This window comes from Oryctolagus cuniculus, chromosome 3, assembly GCF_051225735.1.
Source record: "Oryctolagus cuniculus isolate XC-2025 breed Fujian yellow rabbit chromosome 3, ASM5122573v1, whole genome shotgun sequence".
Classification (NCBI taxonomy): Eukaryota; Metazoa; Chordata; class Mammalia; order Lagomorpha; family Leporidae; genus Oryctolagus; species Oryctolagus cuniculus.
The window spans coordinates 152,864,059-152,877,384 of record NC_142869.1 but is presented as its reverse complement, the minus strand read 5'-3'; the positions used below and the strand labels follow the sequence as shown (position 1 = coordinate 152,877,384).

The 13,326-nt window shown below is 40.1% G+C and overlaps 1 protein-coding gene across 3 annotated transcripts in view; it reads right to left on the bottom strand.

Moving 5' to 3' along the window:
• CFTR (CF transmembrane conductance regulator) overlaps nucleotides 1–13,326 on the bottom strand; it is a 221,603-nt gene that overhangs the window by 124,453 nt on the left and 83,824 nt on the right. For all 3 annotated transcript variants that reach the window (XM_089327932.1, XM_051847972.3, NM_001082716.1), the window contains 3 exon segments: nucleotides 11,177–11,423; nucleotides 8,645–8,737; nucleotides 2,051–2,233 (listed from right to left, as the gene is read on the bottom strand). In XM_089327932.1, coding sequence (XP_089184058.1) covers nucleotides 2,051–2,233; nucleotides 8,645–8,737; nucleotides 11,177–11,423 — 523 coding nt within the window.

The following is a 13,326-nucleotide window of genomic DNA, read 5'->3' as shown; positions in this document are numbered from 1 at the left end:
CAGATGGAAGACCCTGCTCTCTGTCTCTCCCTCTATTTGTCTATAACTCTATCTCTCAAATTAAACAGAATCTTAAAAAAAAGAAAACAAAAACAAAATAGGACATAACAAAATAAGAAAGCTGCAGGGCAATATCCTTGATAAACATACACACAAAAACCCTCAACAAAATACTAGCATACAAAAATCCAACAACACATTCAATACATCGTTCACTATAATTAGGCAAGATTCATCCCTGGAAAGGATCATCAACATATGCAAATCTATAAACATGATACATCACATCAACAGTTAACAGAACCAAAGACAAAAATTATATGATCAATTCAACAAATGTAGAAAAGACATTTGATAAAATTCAACACCCCTTCATGATAAAAACTCTAAGCAAATTAGATCTAAAAGGAATATAAATCAACATAATGAAGGCCAGATTTGTAACAAGTCAACAGCTAACATCACACAGAATGGAGAAAGCTGATGGGCTTTTTTCTAGGATCCAGAACAAGACAAAGATGCTCACTTGCACCATTTTATTTAGCATAGAACAGTGAGTCCTAGCCAAAGCAATTAGATGAGAGAAAGAAAGGGCACCCCAAATTGGAAAGGAGGAAGCCAAATCATCAGCTTGCAGGTGAGAAGATCTTATATATAAAATGCCAAAGACTTCACAAAGAAACTATTAGCACTAACAAATTCAGCAAAGTTGCAAGTACAGTCAACACAAAAAAACAGGTGGTCTTGTTACATACCAACAAAAAAAGAAACAGAAATCAAAACAGCACTCTCATTTCCAATAGTTACAAATATATACATGGAATAAACTGAATCAAACAGGTGAAGGATCTATACAATGAAAACTATAATTCACTGGTGAAAGAAACTGAAAATGACACAAGGAAATGGAAAAGCATCTGAGTTTGTGAACTGAGAGTATTCGTATAGTTAAAATGCCCATACTACCCAAAGTGATTTACAGACTGAATACAACCCCTATCAAAATACCAATAATATAATGACATTTTTTTTTTTTGGACAGGCAGAGTTAGACAGTGAGAGAGAGAGAGACAGAGAGAAAGGTCTTCCTTTTCTGTTGGTTCACCCCCCAACTGGCCACTACAGCCAGCATGCTGTGCCGATCCGAAGCCAGAAGGCAGGTGCTGCCTCCTGGTCTCCCATGCGGGTGCAGGGCCCAAGCACTTGGGTCATCCTCCACTGCCTTCCTGGGCCACAGCAGAGAGCTGGACTGGAAGAGGGGCAACCGGGACAGAATCTGGTGCCCCGACCGGGACTAGAACCCAGAGTGCCGGCGCCGCAGGCAGAAGATTAGCCTAGTGAGCCGCGGCGCCAGCCAACATTTTTCACAAAAATAGAAAAAACACTATTAAAATTCATAGGTAGCCACAAAAGACCCAAATAACCAAAACAATCTTGAGCAAAAAGTACAAAGCAGGAGGCATTATATCACTTGATTTTAAGTTACAAATTAAATATTACAAGGCTTCATAATTAAAACAGCACAGTATTGGCATAAAAACAGATTGATAGACCAGTGAAATGGAACAGAGAACCTAGAAGTAAAGCCACTCGAAAAACAATCAACTGATCTTTGACAAAAGTGCCAAGACTATGTGGTAGAAAAAGAACAATCTTTTCAATAAATGGGTAGTAAGTTACAGTTAGAGTAAGAAGTTCTAGGGGTCTATTGCATATTAGGGTGAATATAGATCATGTAATTTAAATAATGTGTATTTCTCTGTTTAAAACATGGGAGCTAGAGGATAGGATGTTGAATGTTTTAGCCATAAAGAAATGTTAAATGTTACAGGATTTGGATATATTTACCCCAACTGGACATTATACAATGTATACATGTATTTAAACATTGCATCATATGGCACAAATATGTATAGTTTTTGTTTCTGTTAAAAAAACTTGATTTCTCCAAAACATCTTCGCATATTATGAAAGAAAAAAAAAAGCTAGAGAAATAAGGAGGAATGCATGGCAAATTACGTTCTTAATGATGAGAAAAAGAAGAGAATACCTTTCCAGCACCAGTAGATCCAGCCACCGCCAACAGCTGCCCTCTTTCTATCTTGAAGCTGATATCTTTCAAGACAGGAGCACCAAGAAGTGAGAAATTACTGAAGAAGAGGTTGTTATCACCATTGGAGATTTTTCTATCACTATTGTTTTGCTTTGCTTTCTCAAATAATTCCCCAAATCCCTATAAAAAATTGAAAAGAAAAGTGTTTTCAGATATTTTCAATAGATATCTGTTTTATGTACAACTAATTTAAAGCAGATGGCATATGACCCATTATACCATATATTTTATTAGTTTACAGTACAAAATTATATGCCACACAGTTTCTAGAATGCGCAATCCAAGACATTGGAAACTTAGAGTTGTAATGAAAACATTATTGCACTTTCTCAAATCTTTGTCCATTATCAAATTACATTTGGTTTAATTAAAGACTGAATACACCCACACTTACTTCCTATAGGCTAGTTTACAAACATTATTATTTAATACTCAGCATAAAATAAGAGGTAGATTTTTATAATCCTCTTTGTTCAAAGCTATAGATAGACTGACTCAGAGAGGTTAAATGACTAAAGTTATATAATTAGTTGGTCATGGAATGGAATTACAACACAAACCTGACTTCTGTTCAGTCAGATTGGTGGCAGCTTCCAAGAAACTCAAAGCATTTCCTGAAGCAATTATCACTGAATATAAATATGAACTGATTTAAACGAATCCATTTATGCGAGAGTAGTTGGTGAGGAGAAAACCCCTTGTCTATTACCTGCATGGGAAGTCTTAGGATGGTGGTCTTCAAACCAAAGGAACAGCCCTGCGGATTGATTAGGAGGAAACTGGTTCACCTAGTTTTACGGGGAATCTGTTTTCAGATCCTCAACATCCAAATGTCCTCTCTCCTAAAATAAATCTGTCCAAAAGTTTGCCACTATCATTTCTCTTGAGTTCTCCCTCACAGCTGTCCTTCCCTCACCTTACACAGAAGAGAGGACCCTCTCACCTACTCTGCAAGTTAGTGTGAGTCTTGCATGCCCCACTCCAGAGGATGAAAACCTATCGGGGGCAGTTAAGCTGCCAGCTGGGATGCCTGCACCCCCATCGGAATGCCTGGCTTTGAAGCCTGGCTCTGCTCCCACTTCCAGCTTCCTAAGGCTCACTCTTCGAGGCAGAAGTAGCTGGGTCCCTGCAGGCTGCTTGGGAGTCCTGGCTTGAGTTCTGATCCAGCCCTGGCTGTAAACCAGCAGATGGGAGCTCTGTGTGGCTGTGTCTGCTCCTGCCTCTCAAATAAATAAAAAGTAAATTAAAAATCTGTAGTTATTAAAAAAAAAAAAACCCTGGGGCTTAAACAAAAGGACCATATGAAATGTTTTTCTCCTGAAAGAGACTGTCCCATAAAAGCAAAGCAAGAAATATTGAAAAACCAATCTATTTCACCCAGATTTCACATTTAAAGCAGTGTAACTATATGTCTTACCTATCTCAGAATAAAATTTCAGAAATGAATTAGGGGATTCGGCATTATAATGAACCAGTTAAGTAATTGTTTAATTTCTAATAATGAATAAATAAATTAATAAATTATTAAGTATCTAATCCTCATCATAAGATTTTTTAGATAAATCTGATATATTTGAAAATAATATGTTATTAACATATGTTATATAACATATGTTATATGTTGACAGAAAAATCATAGCTGATTGGCTTGACCATGAGGACTGACTTCATAAATGCATTTATTTCCTCTGAATTAAATGCACTGAAACTGCAGCTCTAAACTTTTGACAAAAATTCATTTAACACACTTAGACAATACAATAAAAAGGAAATTACATCATTTGTCCTCACTTAAACCTAGGTTGAAAAATCTACACCAACTTAAAAATGTAGAGAGGGCATATTTTCAAAAATCCCCTTTGGGAATATATAAGCAATTAAACTTGAAGACCATCATTCTGAGTTCTTATGATATGTATGGGTGGGTAACACCTCCTCAGTCTTCAGACAACTGAAAACAGAGTTTTTAAGGAGTGGGCAAATAAAAGTATTTAAAAATGAAACAAAGGAATTTGTTATTCTCTTATTCATGCATTTACCTAGTAGATACTTATCATGAAGCACCATGTCTGTTTTCCAGGCCCCTTCAAAAATCCCACATGATAGAATGCCATGTGGTCAGCACAACAAGTAAAAATCACACAGAGCCCTATGGGAGTACATTGGAGACAACAACCAACTCAGCCTTGACCAAGTAAATATCAGACACTCTGGGCTAGGAGGGACGTAAGGGGGTGGGCATGGGTTTCACAAGAACAAGAATGGTTACAGATGTCCCAGGGAGATCCATGTGCACGCACGATGATTTAGCCTTAAAAGAACAATAAATGCCTCTGAAATGGTGAGAGGCTGGGTCAAATGCGTATTGCAATATGACAAGGCTGACACTTGGGTACTATGCTTAGAAGTGGGACCTTTACCCAGTAAGCATTCAGACCAATTGTTACTAATAACTTTTACTTCTGATTACATAAGACACTTCTTGAATTCAGGAAATGCTGGAAAACAGGAAAGCTGAAAGAAGAAAATGAAAATCATAGGCCATCCTACCACTGAGAAGTAACTGTGTCTTAGCATTTCAGTTGATATTACATAAAAATCACACACACAACTCTGTCACTGACAGAAATTATATATGATGTTTGTGACCTGTTTATCCTGACTTTTAATAAGATGTATTTTCACACATGTTGTCTTAACATAATTTTTAATTACATGAGATTATCATAAAGTATAGATAAACTATAAATACTTTTCTATTATATGGTTTCCTTTGTATAAAATGTAATAAAAAGTTCTTTGATGCAAATATTTTACTATGAATCTTGGGGCATATGCTTTTTTTTTAATGCTAACCATAAAATTTAGTAAGTAGAATTTCCAAAGCAAAAGGCATTGCTTTCTCAGTCTTTTGGCTAAGATCAAGCACAGAGCAAAAGGTATGTAAAATTCTAAGTATTTTGGAAGGTGGTTCCAAACTTCCCACCAGCAATAAATGTAAGTGCTGATTTTCAGGAATTCTTCCTTTTTTTAAGATTTATTGATTTATTTGAAAGAGAGAGAGAGAGAGAGAGATCTATCCACTGTTCACTCCCCAAATGGCCACAATAGCCAGGGATAGGTCAAGCTGAAGCCAGGATCCTGGAACTCCATGTGGGTCTCCCACATGAGTTCAGGGACCCAAGCACTTGGACCATCTGTTGCTTCTTTCTTCAGGCCATTAGCAGGAAGCTGGATCAGAAGTGGAGCAGCCAGGACATGAACAGGTGCCCATATGGGATGTAACCACTGGATCCTCAGGCAGTGGGTTAACCCCCTAAGCCACAAAGTTGGACTTGGTGTCCAGGAATTCTTAGCAACACTGTTGCTTTTTGATTTGGGTTTTGTTTGGTCTTTGACTTTATTTGTAGTTTCATATGTGAAAACATTATCTCACTGTATTTATTTGATTCCTATTCAGGCTGAACACTTCCCACGTTGAAGGGTCCCTGCAGTTGGGAGGGAATGGCTGAGACAGCCTTTTTCTTCCTCCCAACCTTGCTCTCATCCTTCAACTACCTGGGTGGTGGCTGGCAAGTCTTTACAATGCGCAGAGCTTCAGTGTTGCGAGTTGTGGAGGGTACAAAATGAGTTCATGATATAGATGAGAGTGTGGTTTACAGTAAAGCAACAGTCACTCTTTTGTTGTTTTTGAAAAATAAGTGGCAAGATGGTGAATGGAAAAGAAGCTTTGAAGTCACAGAAATCTAGGCTGACATCTTAGCTCTGCCCTCACCAGTTGTGTGACTTTGTTCTAGTTACTTAAACTCTCTAAGCCCCATTTTCCTTTTTTTCCTTTTTCTTCTTTTTTTCTTGTTTTATTTATTTGACAGGTAGAGTTATAGACAGTGAGAGAGAGAGAGAGAGAAAGGTCTTCCTTCCGTTGGTTCACTCCCCAAATGGCCACTACAGCCAGCGCAGCACTGATCTGAAGCCAGGAGCCAGGTGCTTCTCCTGGTCTCCCATGCAGGTGCAGGGCCCAAGCACTTGGGCCATCCTCCACTGCACTCCCGGGCCACAGCAGAGAGTTGGACTGGAAGAGGAGCAACCGGGACTAGAACCCTGCGCCCACATGGGATGCTGGTGCTGCAGGTGGAGGATTAACTAGTGCGCCACGGCACTGGCCCCAGCCCTATCTTCCTAATTACTTAGGTAGAAATTGTAGCTACTCAGAGGTTGGGATCAAGGGAGGAGTCGTGTATAACCCAGCAGGGACTTGCCTTGAGTGTTACCATCAAAGGAGATGGAGAATACAGTGGAAGGAGCAGAGCAAGGACAGTCGGGGAGAGATGAACATGAAGGACTTGAGGAGCAAGCAGGGAGCTTAGGAACACATATGTGAACCTCAGCAAGGAAACGAGCCAGAGATTTGCACTGCAGAGTCACCAGCATGTTGGTGTCAGCTGAGTCTGAGTGAGGTCACCCAGAGAAATGCCTGCAGGAGAAATGGCGGGGGGACCCAGTGCTACAGCACCTCTCTGAAGGAGCAGACGGGGCAGACTCAGCATCTGTGGTGTGAGGCTAAAATAATCCAGAAAGATTGGTTCATTAAGGCTAAACTAAGTGGCGAATTCCAGAAGAACAGAACATTTTTTATAGACAGATAAGGGGAAAATCCTGTTTGCAATGCAGTGTTATCCAAAAAGGTGAGGATAGAGGGGGATAAGCTTTGAGGTAGACAGAAGCAAGGGAAGAGATGTTATACCTTGAAAATGTGTAAGTGTGAGAAGTCAGCTGGAAAGATATGTTGCAGCTTCCAGGGAGAGAATAATTGCACACCGCTGTTCTGAGAAGAAGGAACAAGAGAGATTAGCTCAGAAAAGGGCAGAGGGACATACACATCCTTCTTCAAGACAGGAAAGTAGGAGGAAAAGATACTTCCAATGGTGAAGAGAGAGACTGAAAGCATTCAGACTTGACCATGGCCTCTATTTTCTGTGTTGTAGAAGCCACAGCTGCCTACTGGGTGTGTGCAGGTCATGGGAGACATTGGGAATTTCAGGAAAGTGATAAACATTCTAGTAGCTTTTGGGCAAATGGAAAAAGGAATCAAAGACAAATGAAATGATTTGCCCAGGATTACAGCCCCAGTTGAGGTTGCAACAATAAATGTATAAAATTTACAGCTGACTAACAATGTATGATTTTCCCAGATTTCATTTCCTTCTTCTCAGCTGATAAAGTCAATGCTTTGCGGGAAAAATCAGCAAGAAGAAAAACTAATTGAGAGTGCAGCTGGGAGAAGAGCCAAGATGAACGGTCTTGGAATAAGCCAAAGGTAAATCAGGAGATTTTCCAAGGGGAGAATTCAAGAGCCTAAAAATCTTGATGAAACTGAAAGGCAGCAAAGGTAGGATTCCAAGACAGAGAATGCAGGACAGTTAGGGAGTTCTGCACTGAGAAGGAGATGGTAGCCCTGTGACACTTCCAAAGCACAGTGGTCTGGGAGCTAACAACGCTCAGGATACAACTTAGAGAGAAGGTTTCTGAAGCCACCAGAAAAAAAAGTTCTAAGGACAGCATTGGAAGGAACATCCTTGGGGACGCTGAAGACTCAGACATGACAGCAGAGGTTTAACAAGCCCCACCACCCCAAATAAACGCCATCAAGGACTGTGTGGAGAAGGATACCACCAGAAGGGAGGCTGTGGTACAGTAAAAGGACTCTCGACTGTGACATTTGTTCCAAACTCCAGCTTCAGCCCTTACCAGCTGTGTGAGCTGAGCTAAATCCCTCAACTTTGCAAAGCCTCCATTGTCTTATCAGTAAAATGAGAATATTAACATTATTTTGGCCCTAGGAATGATGTGGGGATCAAATGAGACAAAACATAAAAAAGGGTTTATCCTGGTGCCCGGCAGAGGGTAACAGCTCCAGGAATGCCACCTGTTTTAGTAGCTGAGGTCAGAGAAAAACGGAGGTGTTTTGCACTGGAGTGAAAAACAATGACCTGCAAATAGCAGTGAAACCATCAACCTTCCTGTTTATCCTCTCTCATTCATCTGAAACTTGAGGCCAAAGAAGGTCATAGCTACTAAGGAACCAGTATGAGCATGGTACTCTGATGACCACTTGAAATAACTAATCTGTCAGTCTTCATAGCAAACTTGCAATGTCAACATCAACACCCTCTTTGTAACATGGACAGCCAGAAGCCACACGAGGTGAAGTGGCTCCATGGAGATTACTCAGAGTGAGCAGCAGAGCCCGGATTCAAACCCAGATCCAAAGTCTATGACCTTGCTAATTTTCTGATCTGTTACATGAAATAAATTTACAACTGCAAAAGGAATAGAGAGGTTTTACACTGTATCTAATATTCCTGGGTGTCTTCTTCTTAACCTATAAAATAAGTGGAAAGATCATCCTTTCAGTTCTAGCAGCTGTATCATCATTCTAACTTTATTTTACACCAGGATGAAATCCAGATTCACAAGGGAGAAAAATGTTTAAGTGTTTAGAGCAAACAAGCAAAAAAGAAAAGTTCTGACCTCTTCCCAGAAGGCTGTTACATTATCCATCACGACCTCTGTAGTTGTTAAGTTGTATTCCAGTGTTTTATATTCTTGCTTTTGTAAGAAATCCTATTTTCAAAAACATATCATAGGATCAGAACAGTAATAACACATTATTACATCTATTTTACATTCTAATGGAGTTACATCTTGAACATGGATTTTAGTAACTAAATTGGAAATAGTTTCTTACTAATTTTATAACCATGTGCTAAAGTTAATTTGTCAAGCCCTGGGACTCATCCTACTTGAAATTTAGTCTTTAAACAAACAATATTTTATACAGCTTTTTATGAATTAGGTTTTAAACATGCAATGAGTTTATCCTTGCATGTTAGCCTTAGTGATGCATTTATAAAGGACCCCTGAGTCACCCACAAATGGGCCTCAGTCCAATATTAGGACAGAGGAAAAACCAGTATCCGCATCTTCATAGAACCCTCCTTCTTCAAGGTATCATAGCATCACTACCCTGGGCAAGGTCAAAGCAGAAAGGCCTGATCTCTGGTCTTAGGCAGCAGCCATGGCTCTTAGGGACAGCCGGTACTGGAGACTCCCAGTCACAGTTTTCCTAGGGCAAGCAGGAGCATAGGAAGAAGAAAAGCCTGGTTCTCATCTTGCTTCTTGCCTTTCTTCTCTGCTCTTTTCGAACTCCTCTGTGGTTTCTCTCCTTTTCCCCAGCTCTGTTTTCAACACCTGTTTCTCTGTCTCTGTGTTTCTGTCGAATGACTCTCTGTGACTCTGTAACATCCTCTCTGGGTCTCTCTCTCTCTCTCCCCTCTTCCACTCTCATTCTCCCACTCACAGGAATGATGGGGTTATCAGAGGCCATTTGACAATTCCCAGAGCTACAGGCACCACTTTGTCTGAATTCCAGATCTCAAACACACTTACTCTCAGCAGTGAGACAGGTGATACAATTACAGAAGGGGCTAGATACAGATCACCATGAACCTGGCAGGGCAGGCCCTCTTGGGATGAAGGAGCTTCCCCAGCATGTGGGGAACAAGGACACCGTTTGCTGGATGTCCCAATTCTTCAAAAAGAGCTGAAGACATGAACGTGTGAGAGTGTGTGTGTGTGGGTGACAAAGAGACACACAGAGAAAAAAACAAACTCCCAAATTTTAGCCACCGATAACTAATTCAAGTTTTAAAACTGTAGAGGTTCAACAAAACACATCTAGGAGCCAAAGTTAGGCCCATGGACCGCCAATTGCAACCTCTGGCACACGTTAAATGATGGCAGAACCACCTAAAAGTGGCTTACCCTCCACTCTATATTTTTATTTCTGCCGCATGGTTTATTTTCTGGATTCAGTATTTAAATAAGTATCTAAAAACAAATAATAAGATATCTTTATATGCTTACTAACCACATAAGGTCACTCAATTTGTTCTGTAGAAACTGAGTCTCCTCACCTGAAGACTGGAGTTTCTTAAAGCTGAGAGTTCTGTTACATTGTTGAGATTTTAAGGTAACTAATGTGGCATAAAATGCTTTTCTCATCCATCCTACTGTCCAGGGAAATGTTGGGGGAAAGTTTAAGGTGAAAATTACTAGTATTTGCTGGGGAGGTTTTTTGTTTTTTTTTGTTTGTTTGTTTGTTTGTTTTTTGTTTTGTTTTTGACAGGCAGAGTGGACAGTGAGAGAGAGAGACAGAGAGAAAGGTCTTCCTTTTGCTGTTGGTTCACCCTCCAATGGCCGCCACGGCTGGCACGCTGCGGCCAGCGCTCCATGCTGATCTGATGGCAGGAGCCAAGTGCTTATCCTGGTCTCCCATGGGGTGCAGGGCCCTAGCACTTGGGCCATCCTCCACTGCACTCCCTGGCCACAGCAGAGAGCTGGCCTGGAAGAGGGGCAACCGGGACAGAATCCAGCGCCCTGACCGGGACTAGAACCCGGTGTGCCGGCGCCGCAAAGCGGAGGATTAGCCTAGTGAGCCACGGCGCCGGCCCACTGGGGAGTTTTATAACGTTGTAATTAAGAAAGTTATTTTCTAATTTTTTTTTTTTTGCACTTTGGCAAAGTTCATTTAAAATTGATCAATTGACTGATCACTTGGATGAAATTCTCCAGAGTACAGAGAGAATTTTCTTCAATTGCCTGGAGTCGAGAGAATCTCACAGGCTTTCATTCTTATTTTACTAGGCTCATTACAGGAGCTCTTAAACCATGTATATGAAGAAATTTCAAAGAGTTGTGGAAGAATGAAATTAAAGATAAGTTTGCTTTAGTACAAAAAAGCTTGAAATTCACGCTGTGTCTCATAAAATACCTCTCAATTAACTTTATGAAGACTCCTCTGGGAGTGAATTTTAAAACTTTTTGCACCCAAATAAGCTTACCTTTTAGTTCTATCTCCCATGAGCATCTGAAGTACCCCTGTAGCCATCAGAAGAGGAAACCCTTATGCATGAAATAGCCCAAACCCAAGAATTCATCTGCTAGAAAAATCCCGAAACGTGTCGAAGTGTTAATATATGATGCCCGCGTGCAGTGCATTACCTGGATTTTGTTTATTGCTCCAAGCGAGTCATACCATGTTTGCACAGCCCAGGGGAACTGCCGAGTAACGGCCATGCGCAGAACGATGCAGAATGAGATGGTGGTGAATATTTTGCGCAGGATGATTCCTTTGGTAAGTGCGTAAGGAAGCACAGATAAAAACACCACAAAGAACCCTGAGAAGAAGAAGGCTGAGCTGTTGAAGTATCTCACGTAGGCTGCTTTCCGGGTCAGTTTCAGTTCTGTTCTATTAAGAAATAAATAAGAATGGTAAGACCCAGGATGTTATTTTCCTTTTCGAATATCTGGCATTTTAGACTGTAAACTCTGAACGTGAGCCGTAGTTCTTTCCTCCTGTGTTCTGATCCTGGCTCTGTGTTACAGGAGCTGTGTGGCCTTGGGTAAGTTATTTAATCTTTCTGAGCCTCAGCTACCTTATTTGAAAAGGCAATAGTAATGAATATACTTGGGATGTACACATAACCTATAAAGATTATTTTAGGGGCCGGCACTGTGGCGTAGTAGGTTAAGCCTCCCCCTGCGGTGCTGGCATCCCTCATGGGCCCCAGTTCAAGTCCTGGCTGATCCACTTCTGACTCAGCTCCCTGCTAATGGCCTGGGAAAGCAGCAGAAGATGGCCCAAATACTTAGGACACTGCACCCATGTGGGAGACCCAGTGGAAGCTCCTAGCTTCTGGCTTCAGATCAGCCCAGCTCTGGGACAATTTGGGCCAACTGCAGCCATTTGGGGAGTAAACTAGCAGATGGAAGAGTCTCAGTCTCTCTCCCCCCACCTCTGTAACTCTACTTTTCAAATAAACAAATAAATCTTTAAAAATACTAGTTTTAAATTATAATTACAATTTTCAGGTATTACATTATTATTATATATTTATTCACTTCATTATTGTAAGATTTGTGAGGCATAATTTTTTGTTGGTGGGTGCATGTCTTAAGTAATCAAATGTGAAAATGAGGACAATATTGAAAGATTTATAAAAGATAATTCTCTGATTTTCTAATGGATTCCTTTTTTCAGGCTTATAGGTTTCCCTTGGTTTTAGTTTTTTTCTTTATTTTTTCTTAGCAAAACAAATTTTTTGCCTTTTTATTTGTGCTTTAAGACATGTAACATCATGCCTACGTATAGGGTACTATGTGAGGTTCTATTACACGTATACCTTCATAATATCCAGTTTGGGTAAATATATGTATCCTTTCAAATATTTAACATTTCTTTACAGTGAAGGCAGCCAAGCTTAGGTTTTTCTCAACAGAGAAATATACAACTCATTAGCATTATCTGTAGGTACCCTACTGTGCAATAGAACTCCAGAACTCCTCACTCCTAGGAAGCTATAACCTAGTACCTGTCAATCAACCTCTCCCTGTCCCTCCCTCTGCAGACCCCTCCCCTGATTCTGGTAACCACCACTATGCTTTTAACTTCTACATGACACTTGTCTTTCCATGCTTGGCTCTTTTCACTTAACAACATGACATTCAGTTCTACCCGTGTCGTTGAAGATAACTAGATAATTTTTTATGAATAAGTAGTATTCCATTTTATAAATATGTTACATTTTCTTTATCCATTCATCAGCTGAAAAACACTGGTTGTTTTCCTTTCTTGGCTGCTGGGAATGCTACAAAATCATGGAAGTTCAGATGTCTTTTCATCAGAGTGATTTCATTTCCCTTGGACACATACCCTTGGAGTGAGATTACTGGATCACATGGTAGTTCTTTTCTTAATTTTTTGAGGAACCTCTGTCTGGTATTCCCCATTGCTGTATTAACTTACTTTCCCATCAATAATATGCAAAGGTTCCCTTTCTCCAGATCACAGCCAACATTTGTTATCATTTGTCTTTTTGATAATAACCAATCTAACTGGAGTAAAGTGATATTTCATTGTGGTTCTGATTTGCATTTCCCTGATGATTAGTAATGTTGAGCATTTTTAATGTGCCTGTTTGTCACTTATATGTCTTCCTTTGAGAAATGTCTGTTAAGATCTACTGCCCATTTTTTTAAATTGGATCTTAATAGATTCCTAAAAGTTTAGAAATTTTAACATGGCTTTGAGGAACACTGAAAATAACACATAGGTCACAGGGGAGTGGTTCTCAAACTGTAGCATGCATAAA